The sequence below is a fragment of the Solanum verrucosum genome, unplaced genomic scaffold (genome assembly GCF_900185275.1).
Source record: "Solanum verrucosum unplaced genomic scaffold, falcon-dt-bn FXZP01000103.1, whole genome shotgun sequence".
NCBI lineage: Eukaryota > Viridiplantae > Streptophyta > Magnoliopsida > Solanales > Solanaceae > Solanum > Solanum verrucosum.
The window spans coordinates 8,770,521-8,784,893 of NW_026020048.1; the positions used below are offsets into that span (position 1 = coordinate 8,770,521).

General features: G+C 32.4%; 2 protein-coding genes across 3 annotated transcripts; both read right to left on the reverse strand.

The window, feature by feature from the left end:
- Positions 1 to 1,942: 1,942 nt before the first annotated feature.
- LOC125822254 (AP2-like ethylene-responsive transcription factor ANT) lies at positions 1,943 to 5,527 on the reverse strand. Of its 2 annotated transcripts, none has more exons than XM_049501640.1 (9): positions 5,028 to 5,527; positions 4,273 to 4,936; positions 4,108 to 4,190; positions 3,978 to 3,986; positions 3,801 to 3,889; positions 3,576 to 3,649; positions 3,423 to 3,473; positions 3,244 to 3,320; positions 1,943 to 2,714 (listed from the first exon to the last, which is right to left on the reverse strand). In XM_049501640.1, the coding sequence occupies exons 1-9, from the start codon at positions 5,329 to 5,331 to the stop codon at positions 2,134 to 2,136; spliced, it is 1,932 nt and encodes a 643-aa protein (XP_049357597.1). In that variant the 5' UTR covers positions 5,332 to 5,527; the 3' UTR covers positions 1,943 to 2,133. The 2 variants fall into 2 exon arrangements, with proteins under 2 accessions (XP_049357597.1, XP_049357596.1); XM_049501639.1 differs by having other exon boundaries at positions 3,244 to 3,323.
- Positions 5,528 to 8,402: 2,875 nt separating this feature from the next.
- LOC125822268 (short-chain dehydrogenase PC-15-like) lies at positions 8,403 to 9,398 on the reverse strand. Its single transcript, XM_049501654.1, has one exon. It carries the CDS (start codon positions 9,331 to 9,333, stop codon positions 8,485 to 8,487), a length of 849 nt encoding a protein of 282 aa, XP_049357611.1. The 5' UTR covers positions 9,334 to 9,398; the 3' UTR covers positions 8,403 to 8,484.
- Between the last annotated feature and the right edge of the window lie 4,975 nt (positions 9,399 to 14,373).

Below are 14,373 nucleotides of genomic sequence, written 5' to 3' on the forward strand. Positions count from 1 at the left end.
CGAGATGGTAGAGGTGTTCAATAGGTACAAGTCCTAGTTAAGGTGTCTAAGTGAATTATACAGACAATTTTAAGGGGCTACAGATGACTTAAGCCTAGAGTAAAGTATAGAATAATCTAGATTCTTGTTAGATATTTAAAAGACAATGTCATCTAGATTTTTCTTGTAGATATATCTAGAATAATTTCTAGAAGCATCACCACACTAGTATAAATAGGAGATGGCCTTGTACATTTGTATTCAAGGAAAAATAAAAGCACTTAAAGAGTCTTCTTCCATTACAAAGTTCTTCTTTCCAAATTCTCTTTTTAACTTTCTAGCTTCCTCTTTTTCTTTAGTTGAATCTTCCGATCTTAGTTAACGATTTTGGGCTAGCAGAAGGTTTCCCGAATATACTTTTCTTCTGCTATTCTCATCAATAACTTTGTGTACTTTTTTAATTGATAATATCAGTTATATATATAAGATCATTTATAGAAACTCGGCATTATTTTTCATTTAGATAACGATAAAAATATTTTTATTTCTTTGTTTTTTTCCAATTTGAAGTAGATTAACTGAATAAGCATTTGGAAATAAAAAAATATTATGTGTTATTATTTGGAAAAAATCATTTTACTGTAACCCATTAAGTAATTGTAAGAGCAGTTTTTGACCACCAAACTATTAATGACATGGGATTTTTTAGAACAAATTATTAATTGAAAATATTTTTGACTTTTTGTTCAATTTCACATAGTTGAGTTATTTTTATTTTTATAATAACCACGGCGTACTAAGCTCACTTTATTTACAATGACAATCAAAATTCTCAAATCAGTAACTTATCAGTTATCACATCCTTGATAGAGAAATGATGGGAAAAAAAAGACAATTGGTGCATCAGCTGGTCATGTACGGATCTGCAAATGCATGATATTAGAAAAATTGGGTCATATTTTGCACATATCAATGCAAATTCAATGTCTCAATTATTCGACAATCAAATCTTCTCTTTGACTTAAAAAAATCTTCCTTTACTAGTATCTTTTTCTTTAGCACCAGCTGTTAAGTGATGTCTTATTTTAGTATCCAAACCCTTTTTCATTGTGTGAAATATTCCACTGCTAACTGGACGGAACGTTTTATTCCAAATCCTTTACTTTTTTTGGTTATGCTTTAATTAGATAAGAGTAAATTTAGACTTTTAGCTACTTTGATTTCCTCTTTAATTAATTAGTCCAATTTGAAACAATACAAAAGCAAATTGAAATGATGAATTAATACAAAATTATATAGCACCCTATTCTTCCGCTTGACTAACAGAGATAAATTAATAAATATAAAATATTTGCTCTCTCAACTCAAGTAGCTTAATTAAAATTTTCAACAACAATTTTCAAACAATTCAATATGATATCAAAATGGCAAAACTTTTTATGTTTTCATATTCATGGTCTGTGACAGGATTAAATTTTAAAATGAAACGATTGACAATTAAACAGAAGAAGGTGGACAATATTAAATGTTTTAATTTGTGTGTCTAACTATTTTTTTTGACAATTCTTTAATTTTCAGTTGGAGTGAGAATTTTTACTTAACAAAATAAGGGGTCCCCAAAAATTTATTAGCAATATGGAATGAGATTAGGAACTAGAGAAAGAAGATGCAACAAATTAATCAGAAGCTAAAGTCAATTAATAAGCCAGCAAAGATCCTAATTGGCAATCTCTTTTGCTTCTTTTTTGAAAAATAAGCTGGCACGTTCATCACCTTTAGAGAAAGTTGATGAAAGAAAGAAATCTTGTAATGATGTTTTAAGAGGAAAAAAATGAAATTACAATGGAGAAAAGACAGCATTAATTCCTGTTATGGTCAAGGCCTCAAAAGTTAAAGCTAAAGATCACATCTTTGCATTATTAGCAACATATTGAGCTGTTTTTGTAGTTAATATAGGTCCACAAATAGAATAACACTAATTATAAATTGGATTTTTCTAAATAGTCAACCATTTCGTACAATTTTAACTCATTCATTCATCCATTCATAGATAGAAGTTGGCAAATTGTGCTTTTTGGAACTATCATCAACTTGCATTTAGAAAACAAATAAAAGAAAGAAAAAAAAGATACTGAAATTTGGATGATGTTAGCATTAAGCATCTGTCCATGCAGCAAAAACAGGGACGTTAGGCCTTAACTGGGCTGATGAGATCCAAGAGGTGATATTAGTTGCTGGACTAGAGATTAGCTTTGGTGCAGATTGAGGCATCGCGAAATTATGCATCAAATGGCCATTGTTTTTGGCAGGGCTGACTTCTCTCGAGCTGCCAAGGCTAGTTACTAGCGAAGAATCATTTGATAAGTGAGTGTTAATTCGCGCAGATTCATCCATCTGACCTTGTAGTATAGTAGAGCTCATTGTGTTTGTGTCGATTCCAGGAGATGAAGACTGATAAAGTGACATTGTCCAATCTACTGCATTTCCATTTTCCTCTTTATTTTGGATATTAACTTCACCCTGATGGCCAGCATTTGCAGTAAGGTTTTGATTACAGATTTCCTTGCTTGTTTCTGTTTCTTTTTTTCTCCTAGCTAAGTCCCCAGCAAGAAGGGTGTTACTAGCCATAATACGCTCCACATCGTACCTTGATATATCAAAGTTAGTCACAGCATTTATACCGCGAAATTTAATTGCAGCAATGTCATAGGCCTCAGCAGCTTCTTCTTGGGTGCCTGCAGTATTGATCCAAGAGTTTAACTAGTATACACGGACAAAAATAAAAGGATCATGTTTCATCACTTAATAGATAACTACAAATAATAGTTCTTAAAAGTGAGACTAAATTATTGATCCAATGAGATTGAATCAGAGACAGCTTTGCTGAAAAGTCAGCCAAAGTATATGCAGGAACAGTTTTCATTCAGGGAAGCGTATAACAAAACAAAAACAATGAGGGGAAAAGAGCAAAAAGAGAGAACCATATTTAGACTTAGATTAAGCAGTAAAAAGTGAAAGATTCCCATAAAAGAAAGACAGCCTTATGAGTAAAATCCAGCCTTGCTGACATAAAGTTCTCTTATTGGTTCTTGATCAGCCTTACTACCAACTTTAAGACTTGGCATTTTTACTAACAGATAAAGATTTAGTATAAAATTGACTTTATAATATAGAACACTCCTTATTAACAGGTTAAACTGATCTTATCTGTAATAATAAGAAAAAGTAGTATCACAGAGCATGGTAATGGTAAAATGTACTCACTAAATGTCCCCAAATAGAGGTCCTTGTTCCCGGCCACTCGGCCGATACGAGCTTGCCATCTCCCGTGCTGATGGTGTCTGCTAAAGCCAAAACGAGAAAAAAGAGTGATTTTCAAATTTTGTAACAAAAAAAAAAATCCTTAATAAAATTGCAGACTTAAATTGTAGTGAGTATCAAACCTTGTCACTCCTCTATACATTGAAGCTCCTCTTGAAAATCCACTACTCTTTCTGCAGAAATTGGGACAAATCAACATGAATACTGATTAAGTACGGAAATAAAATATAACGATAGATTTTATGACAATACATTTAAGCAGATAAAGACCTAACCTTCTCAAGTGAGCTACATATTCTTGCCTTGTCATGTTCTTCATTTCTTCAAGCTCTTGTTGATAATTTTCCAACTGCATTCGACATTCAAAAATAAAATTAGAGTACTAAATAACAGCATAAACAAAAAAATTACATTGGTAAATGATCAATTTTTTTCAACCCTCCCAACTTAGGGTTAGTGGTGGAGAGTATTTACTATCTGAGCAATCTAATACCGCTTACCGGGAAATTAATGTGTGTGGAGGGTCCCCAGTACTTCAGTGCTGCTAAATCATATGATCTTGCAGCTTTATCTTCCATGTCATATCCACCTAATTTGTATGATCATTTGATTAATAACAAGATATATACGCACTCATGGCTCAATCATTTCAAAGAGAAATATAAATCAGCGTTTACCTAGATAGACTGAATGAACCGACATGCATCCCCAGAAATAATCATGAAGAAGTTGAAAAAGAAACATTTTTATATCAGTAAAGAGAATAATTCATCAGAAGATATAAAAAAAAATATGTTTGACACGAACCTTGTCTTCCTTTCCTGCTCTGTCCTTCTTTCTTACAACTGTTGTCCCATAGATGAGCTTCGTATCTACCAGTCCATCTATGCCTAAATTAATTTAGATGTAAAAATCAGTATATTATCAGATAACATATTAAGTTATTACTTCAAAATAAGAGTAATTAATTACCTAGTGACTCCCCGATACTGTGAGGTTCTTTGTCCAAATGTATCAATAGACTTTCTATGAACAATTTGCTTTTGGTTATTCGCCTTCTCAGACCCTCTTTTCTTTGTTTCAATGGCAATACAGTCTGTGACAGTTGGAGAGATTTGTTGTGTTTGTGTTCCAGTAACGCAGCTTGATTGAGAACCAGGGCTCATTGATAAGCTAAGGGACTTAAAATCTCCATATGTCATTGCACCAACAGAACCAGATTCTGCACCATTATCAGCCATGCAACCTATCATATTTTGCTCCAATGCATGTCCTGTTTGATTTTGATAGTTTCTTGACACCCAGTTATTCATACCAGACATTTCATCACCTGTCATTGTTGGAACCTGAAGATTGCTGCACTCTGTTTTCCCCTGTTCTGTTGAGTGATACAGTTCATGTCCTCTAAATACTGAAAAATCAGGGTAGTTCTGTTGTTGCTGCTGATGTCTGGCGTTTTCTTGAATATGGTTCAAGAAATCTTGGCTGTTGGTGGTCTCATTTTCTTGATTTTGGTTATAGTAAATGTTGTGTAAACTGTGTGCCATACCTCCTCTGTCACAACCTTCATAGTGATGAGACCCCATTGCTGCATCACCGAAGAAGTCTTCCAGTTTAGGTGTTGAACTTACCATACCTTCAAAAATAAAGTCAAAGAAGATTCCATAAATAAGCACAAAAAAATAAAAAGGAACCCCATTTAAAGAAGGCAAGTTTTGAGCAGAAACCTTGTGGTTGTTGTGGCCCGTTGAAACCTTTCATAATGCATAATGAACCATCAGACTTGAGAGGCATAGCTGATAAAGAAGAGAAAAGGGTTGCATTGTCACCTTCATAGTACATAGCTGGATAGTTGAGATGAGTTGGAGAGAATCTAATTGGGACTGAACTTTGAACATCACTTGATGAACCAGGTTCAGTACTGTGATGGTGATCAGTAAGAGGACCCTCTAAGCTGTTTATGTGAGGGGAAAGTGAAAAACCAAGCCAGTTGTTGTTGTTGTTGTTGTCATCATTACTCAAAGACTTCATCTTTGTTACTATGAAATTGAAAGAAAAAAAAAATCCTGTCACTTTTAAAGAGATTCAGAGCAAGTTCTTCTTGGAGCAAAGCAAGTCAATCATTGGGAGACAAATAAACTAACCATACTCACAGCCTTTCTTTTGTTCCCCACCACACTATTTTCAAACTCATTTTCTCTTTTTGTTTTCTAGCTGTGGACTCTCTAAACACAACTAAATACTAGTTGGGCTATATGTGTGTGAGAGAGTGTGTGTATATATATATATATCCCACTAAAAAGATTTGCAAAGAGAAGATAGCAAGTCCCTTTAAACTAGTAAACAAAAAGAATGATCTCCAGCAAGAAATGCCGGGCATCCTTCCTGCATTCCATTGGGATCTGTGTTTGAGAAAGACATCTTCTTTTGCTTTTTCTTACGCTCCACTCTGCATCCTTCTCTCGCTTTTGCTTTTCTCTCTTTTGCTTTCTATACATGTACTACTACTTAAGAAGCATTGTTGATTAGAATCGAAATTAGTGCTTCTACTGTGTATAATGAGAAATAACCAACAAATTAATGTGTCTGCCTGCAACTTATTTGAAAGAAAATAAGAGCAGGCGTTGTATGAAATAAACTGTGCAATTAATGTACGCACCAGCCACACTGGTTTAATTGTGTTGAACAAAATTAAAATCAAACTCCATATTGTATCTGTTGAAATTTAATGAGTAACAAGTGAAAACATTAATGGTGATTTTAGTAAACGTGTCAGAGGAAAAAGACATAAAACTACAAAGATAGTATTAATAAGACATGATATAACAATCAATTAGCTGTGGCCTATTGCCTTTTACAGTCATCCAACTGCATCAGCGAAGTTAGATTTTCAACATATGCAGAAACACATACCGTCCATCTGGTCAATTAACAGCCTGCATATACACTACTCTACTTTATTCGTTTTTCTTTTTCAATCAGTTTGATGGGTTCACATATTAAAACTGCACATAGCACGGGCAAATTTTTCAAAAAAATCTTCTTTTGCTGCCTTTATTAATTTAGGGCCCGTTTGGCCATTCGATATGGTATCATGATACGAAATCATGATATGGTATCATGAGATGAAATTGAAGTTTTGTTTGGATATGCGATACAAAATTTTTGTGTTGTATATTTTCTCATAAACATAAAAATTTTATAAGTTGTAAAACTATTAAAATATCCCCAATTGTTTTTTCAATCTTATCAAATAAACAAAAATTTATAAAATCGCATAATAAATGATTACAAAGCTATTTGTTCTCCACTTAAGTAATTGTTTCATCTAACCTTAATTTATTTTTAAAAAAAATTGAATTAAATTGTAGTGTACTAGTCTTTAATATAATCCTCCCACATAATACAGACAATTTTCTCACGTTGAACTTGCATTTCTCGATCATGTGACCGAGAAGACGAACCAACATTGTTACTTTGAGCCATTTGTTGGTCAATATCATCCGCAACTACATTTTCATGCTCATAGACCATAAATATTTCATCACTTTAACAATCGGTTGGTGTGAGTTAAAGTGACTATATGTTGGTGAAAATAATAAATTTTATGTCGGTGAAAATAATAAATTTTAAAAAGTAATGATGTGATTATAAATTTTATTTACATATGAAATAAATGGTTAGTAGATATAAATGTGGGGTTGTTTAAACAAAATATAAACTTGTGGATCAATTTTTGTATTAAAAATATCTCAAATCATGAAATGGAATTACCATATAATTCCATATCATGGTTTTTGGAGAATATGGAATCACATCTCATGATATGGAATCATGAGATGGAATTAGCGTAAAATCGCATATCCAAACGTTGATTCCATCTCACGATACCATATCGTGATATGGTATCGCATGGCCAAACGCCTACTTAGTATTCTACCAGGCATTAGTCCCTTGCAAATTGTGACTATGAGTTTCTTTGTGGCATAGTTAAGTCTTTAATATGGAGTCCTCTTTGTAAGAGAACATTAGTTTTACCGAAGGGAAAACTTTTTGGCTCGTAAATAAATTTAGTCAACACCAATGTGATGATCAAACAACGAATGAAAAAATAAAAAAATAAGGTGAAGTACCAGTCAAATCAATTTTCCTAAGCATCTTTTTTAATTATTTTTTTTTCTTGGAGAATTACGTTGGGTGCAATAATATAGAGGTGAATTTCTGAATGTACCAAGGGAAAAATTTTGCACTGGCTTGACTATTCCTAAATATTGCATGCAATTTTGCATGAAATATTCCACGGAGACAAATTTTCCAGTAAGAATGATTTTGCCGATACACTAAGTAAAGATAGAGAATGGAATGTGGGAGAGGTGACCCTTTTTTGATTGAAGTAATGATGAGTAACTCCACCAAATACACAACGGGCCAATAACAATTTGTCTAAAGTGCATGGCCTGACAATATTTTTTTTTAAAGGTACAGTACCTCTTTGCTACCCCAACAAAAATTGCTTTCTTTCATTTTCATTTATATTTTCATGTCCATTTGGCTGTTGAAACAGATGGGTAGGAGTCTCTATTTTTTGCTCTGTCTGCTTTGAATAGGCCCTGTCAAATGACTCTTTTTTGGATAATGTGGTTTACCTGTATATAAAAGGTTCCCCAACCTTTATTACTACTAAGACCATTTGTGCCCAGCAAAATTGAGACAACAGTGTGTTATACTACTTGTAGCTGTAATGATATTACACATGACCAATTATTAACTTGGTCTCAGAAGAGAAGGGCTTAAGAATTAACCTATATTGGGCTTTATAAGGAATACTCGTTTCGGTGCTCATGATAGTACGAGTCCGGTGTCCCTTAAACATGTGGGGGGTGCCATCTAGTGGTACTTAATATGCCCAGCCAAAGTGTTCGACTATATGTCTTAAAGCACACTTGTCGCTCAACATCCAACACTTAATATTAGGTTATTGTAGTTGAGAGACATTTTCAATCAATATTTTCAACGACAATTCCCCTATCACAACAAACAACTAGATTTTGGACGGATCTATTTTTTCTTCTTAATCTATTATTCAAGGGAGAAGAATATAGTTGTAGGATATGATCATCACTTCATTTCATGTGGAAGTAACACTGATCATGATGAGTTAAAAAAGAAAAGTAGCAATTGTTATTACACCTTAATGACCTTGCGATTCAACTTGAATCTAGTCGATAAGAACAAATCTCTAGCCCAAAGAGGGGACCAAGAAAGTAAAGAAAAAAGTCCAATCATATGCCCAAATTCAATCACCTTTGGTGGTTTTGGACTCAACACCTTCTTTGCTACATGTCTAGCAAATACTGATGCATCAGTCGCTTTACTCCCCTCAGAAGCCTTTGCACGCTCAATTATAGCTTCTTTAAAATCCTTGTAAAGTTTCCACTCATAGTTCTGCAATCTTTCCACACTATTATTCCCAAAACTTGATCTTATAGCACCTGGGACCACGATAATTACATTTATATTAAATGGGCTTAACTCAACCCTCAAAGTGTGTGACATAGAAAAAACCGCAGCTTTACTAGCACAATAAGACCCTGCCCAAGGGGTGGACACTTTTCCCACAACACTCCCTACATTCACTATACTTCCACTGCACCGCGATGCCATGTGAGGGACTACTTGTTGAACCATCCTTAATTGCCCCAATGCATTAATTTCATAAGCTTTTCGGATTGCATCCAAAGGCAACTCGGCTAAAGGCCCCGTGCTGCCTATTCCAGCATTGTTGATCAAGATATCTATATTCCCACATTTGGATATAATTGAATTCACAGCAGATTCTACGCTTTCGTCCGACGCAACATCTAGCTCAAGTGTCTCAATTTTATCTGATTGTAGATCTATCATATCAGACATTCGTGGAGCTACATCAGATGCAAAAACTCGGCAGTTTTGTTCAGCAAATGCTTTGCAATATTCGTAACCAATGCCACCCTTGGCACAACCAGTGACTAGAACAACTTTTTGGTCACCCATAATTTATCGTTCAACGTCTAATTCATTTCTCTGGTACTTTTATAAGGTTATTAGCTGAATATATTTCTCTGCGTTCTCCGCCAATACCTAGGAATGTACTAGCATTAAAGAATATGCTAAGCCATATTCGTCAAGATATATTAAAGTGGCCGGCCAATAATTAGTTGACGTAAATGCATACTGTAATACAGAGAGGGCAAAATTATGCGCCTATTACGCTGCCAATTGAGTTTGTAGGAAATAATAACCGTAAAAAGTTCTTGTTTGGATTAGTGACACATGTCTTAGGTTAGATTAAATGGCTAAGATTTAATATTTAATTACACTATATATTTAATTTTTTTTAATTTTTGTTTTAATTAAACTTGGACCATTGGTCCGATATTATTAATAAAGAGAGTCTGATGGGATCAAGATGAGTCCATAAATGCAAAATCAAAATAACAGAAAATATATAAATTACTGTACACTGTAAATTTCTTCCAGGATGTTTTTTATTTTCTTTATGAATTAATCTCTTTATTGCATTTAGGAGGAAATAGAGAGAAAAATCGTGAAATAAAATAGGAGAAATACCATGAAATAAAACGGGATTATAATAATTTTTAAAATCAAATATATAATGTATTTACTCCCTTTGTGCCTAATTACTTGTCCACTTTTGAATTGTCACACTTATTAAGAAAACAATTATTGACATAGTGAGTTTACCATTTTACCCCTATTAATTATGAATTATAAAGTGGATGAATTAAAATTTTAATATTTTCAAAAAGTTCTATCTTTTTCAAAGTAATTAATTGAGGGTATAATAGGAAAAAAAATTGTTCTCTCTTGATTTGTCAAAATGGACAAGTAATTAGGGACAACTATAAAAGGAAAAGTAGAGAGTATTAACTAATTCATGGCTAGAGATTTACTTTTGGACAATTAAATCTTAGTCATTTTATTTTATTTTATTTTTAATTAACCCTCCCTATAAGGTCTCATCCTTTTTCTCATTTGGAGACTCAAACTTGCAATCTTGCGAGTTGCTCAATTTAACATATGTCACGTTATCATTAATCCAGATAGAAGTAAAAAGAGAGAGGAGGAATGAAGAGGACACAAATCCAAAATTATTGACGTCGATCAGCAAGATGAAAAAATTATGTACTTTCTAAAGAATAATATGCATATGTATTATTATTTGTGTTTATTCAATGAACTTGGTACTGAATTATTGAGAATAAATAGTACCCAATAATTACCGTAAGTAGTAACACTTTGTCTAAAATATATTAATATTATACGCTGTTATTTTTTTCGAATGCGAGGTGTACCGTTAGTGGACCTCGGTGGTACTCTTTTCAATAATATATTCCAATACAAGCTGAGTTTATTTTCAATCGTACGTGACCAAATTACATACTTCAATAAAGGAAAACTTTGGATTCTTTCAACAACAAAAAAAAAATAGAAAGAAAATAAAAAATATCTACCAGAAAGGAAAGTTGATAAAAATGAAAAAGAAATATCCCATTTTTCAGTAATATTTGTCAAAGTCGAATTAAATTCATACCCAATATAACGTTTTTGTCGATTCTGAAGTGACCTTGAGACTGGGATTCCAATTCCAAAAGAGTGAATTCATATAACAGCAGAATTGTATTCATAATTTTGAATTTGATGGATAACGCGTAAACGTAATCATATGAAGTCTCTTGTTCAAATACGTATATTAAAGGATTGGTCCAGTGAATTCAGGTGGGTACAGAAAATCCAAGGAAAATCTAAATTAAGATGAGAGGAATGGCAAATGAGGAGTCAACAGAAAAAGTTAAAGGTATACAGCAACCTAACTGAGAACGACCATATAACGCTGCAGTGCCCTGCCCCTATCCTTGATATCAAAAGTTATTTCATCTACTTCCCCTTTTTAGTGAGTGAGACTTATCCTTTCTTCTCCCCAATTAAAGTCCCTTCACTTATTATTTATAACTCCTTTACACAAATAAACCTAGTTCATCTTTGGCTAAATACATAACATCTAGCCTTTTAAATTTTTGTTAAATAAATTTCATTTTAAAACACAAACTAAGAATTGTTTTGATCGAGTATCTAAACATATTAAAGTGTTTCTATTGGAACTTTCACCTCAAGTTTTTAAAAAGCTTTTATGTGTGTTCTCAAATAAGCGCAGGAAAACACACATAAATAAATTCTAAAATTTTAGTTAGGAGTATTTACTATTATGAATATTTTATCATGTATTCCGGTTTTTAATAGGAACAAGTCATAATTCAAATGTGAAAGTTGATTTTGTTATGAAACATTTTACCTCCAATATAAGAGTTGCTTTTCCAAGTCATTCGAATTTAGTCGAACTCCAATGCGGGTACATGACATCTAGAGGTGGAAAATCCAAAAAGAAAGTCATAATTCAAATGTCTAAAAGAAAATTATTACTAACAAATATAAAAGGTTGTTAATGTATTCTTCAACACGCGCACACATATTACATACTCCTTCCGTCACAGTTTAAGTGTCATATTTCTTTTTTGGTCAATCTCAAAAAAGTATCTCTTTATATATATTTAGTAGAGTTTTCAGACTCCAACATTTTATCTAACAAGTTTAAGATCATTATATAATTTAAAAGACAGACACAAATTTATAAGTTAAAATCATAAAATTTGTATTCATCATGGACAAACGTATACGGTACACTTACGTATCTTTGTGTGTGTGAGATGTCATAGTCCAAGGCATGTGTGTCATGTCATATTCAGCTAAGATTCTCTCTATCTAGACCCACTATGCTCATTGGCTTTCAGTCCTCCTTTAGATTTTTCAATTGCTGATGACAAAATTACAAAAATAGACTTCTCAATTCTGATTCATTCTTCCTATAGGCTTTGCCATACACGGCATGCAACGTGCTATTGCTAGCATCTTACTCCAAAATCAATTTTGGAGTATTATTTCACTACTCACAAGTTAATTGAAGAAGAGTTGGGTAGTTTTAATTGATTAGGGTAGCAGAAGGGCCAGTTCACCCTAGATATTCAATCACAAAAAGAGAAAAGCTCCAAGAAATGGAACAGAAACCACAAATAGAGTAGCATGTTCAAAGGTATCCTCATCAAGGACATTAACATTAACGCCTACTAGACTTCTAGGATCCAGCCAAAATACACATTTTTTAATGTTTTAGAGCAATAAAAATATTAAAATTGATTAAAATATCTCATTTGAGACAAAAAAAAAAAACTAAAATATCTAAACAAACAAAAAAATTAGTAATAGAAATTTAAAAATCAAAAAGCAAACTCATCCTAGCTAAAACTAAGCAATTTATTTTACTGGGAAAAAAATACAGCACTACTAAAAGTAATTTTCAATGATCAGTTGTTGCAATTTATATGTTATATGTTCAAGCCGTAAAATCAATTATTAATTCATACGCCTACAATACATGTAATCTTTAATATTTTAGAAAATGTTTCGTTCACCAACCTATCTTTTACATAAAGCAAGGGGGGGATAAAAAAAAAATTCCAAATTTTCTTGTTCATGTTTATTGTTGGGTACAAGGGGTGCCTTTAATTTAATGTCTGCCACAATCGGCCTTTCACTATTCGATCGTCATGTAGCTACTTTAGCTTTTCTTTTGCTTTTTCCTGGCAAACGGATTATAGAAACTTTATATTAGTTTCCATATAGCATAAGGAATAAACAAAACTAACAACTATTTTTACGTATAGATTAGTTAAAGCTGGAAGGCTAAAAAGGCTGTATTTGCTCAGAATGTCATGAAAAATAGTACCAAAACTCATGCAATTGCTTCTTTTTTCAAAGTCGTAATAAACGTGCTTTTTATTTAATGCATTACTCCCTCCGTCTTTAATTATTTATCCATTTTTTCTTTTTTAGTTGTTCCTAATTATTTAATCATTTTGACAAATAAAGAAAGGATAATTTTTTTATCTATTATACTTTCAATTAATTACTTTGAAAAAGGTAGATATTCTTTAAAATCTTAGATTTTTAATTAATTCACTTCATAATTAATAGGGGTAAAATGATAAAATCATTATATCGATCATTGTTTTCTCACTAAGTATATTACATTTTAAAAGTGGACAAGTAATTAGGAACAGATGGACTATTATTATGCAGAAGAAGACAAATACACATCACCTGATCATGGCGTGCTTAAAAAATGAAATAAAGTCAAGAAAAGAAAGGGAAACAATATACTTCTTTTTTTCAAACTGTGCAGAGATGAGTCAACAGAAGAGAATCGTAGAAGCACGAGAGAATCAAAACATCGCTTATTCCCCAGTCTTATTTTTATTCTTTATCTTCTTTCTCCATTTCTGCCTTTTCTTTTACACAATATCAAATGTAGAAATTAAAGTAAGTCATTATGTGAGGAAAATTAATTCGAAAATTATTACTGTTAAAATGCTTGAGAAAAAAGATATTTAATTTGTAATATAATATTTTTACATAATGCCCCACATTCAGTTCCTAAGCATAAATTCAAATGTGAAAAGGTTAAAATTAAAGATCAACTTATTTTTAGTCAAAGAAATTAAAATTTTAAAGACAATCCGTGCAATTTCAAACGATAATATAATCTTTTCCAAGTTTGACCAGGTTGGGATGGGCACATCCCAAGTTAGCCCATTTAAACGTTGAACTAAATAGGTAATCCAACTCGTAAGAAAATTTATCAAAATATGTAGCCCGTTCAAAATATATTTTATTTTAAAAAAACATATATAACCACAATTAAGAAAAAATGTTACTTCTATCAGTTTTGTATGTACGGGATTATTCGACCCACCTGGGCCCCAATTTATATAGGCCCAAATAATCTTTGATGGGGTAATGACCCATCCTTATAATATTAATGATTCAACTAAATTTTGACTTGTCCTAATTAAAATTTAATTAAATCCATCCTTTCAACACTTCCCACCATGGAAACTTTAAGTGCCCAATCTGTGAAATTTTTTATCTCCCACCATCTCCTCAATCCCACAACAAACA

Excerpts from the sequence above, each read along its gene's own strand:
- LOC125822254 (XM_049501639.1), bottom strand. The coding sequence starts at position 5,331 with ATGAAGTCTTTGAGTAATGATGACAACAACAACAACAACAACTGGCTT. Across the intron at positions 4,191-4,272 it reads CAGTATCGGGGAGTCACTAG|GCATAGATGGACTGGTAGAT; the intron begins GTAATTAATTAC and ends AAATTAATTTAG. Across the intron at positions 3,650-3,800 it reads CCACACACATTAATTTCCCG|TTGGAAAATTATCAACAAGA; the intron begins GTAAGCGGTATT and ends TGTCGAATGCAG.
- LOC125822268 (XM_049501654.1), bottom strand. The coding sequence starts at position 9,333 with ATGGGTGACCAAAAAGTTGTTCTAGTCACTGGTTGTGCCAAGGGTGGC.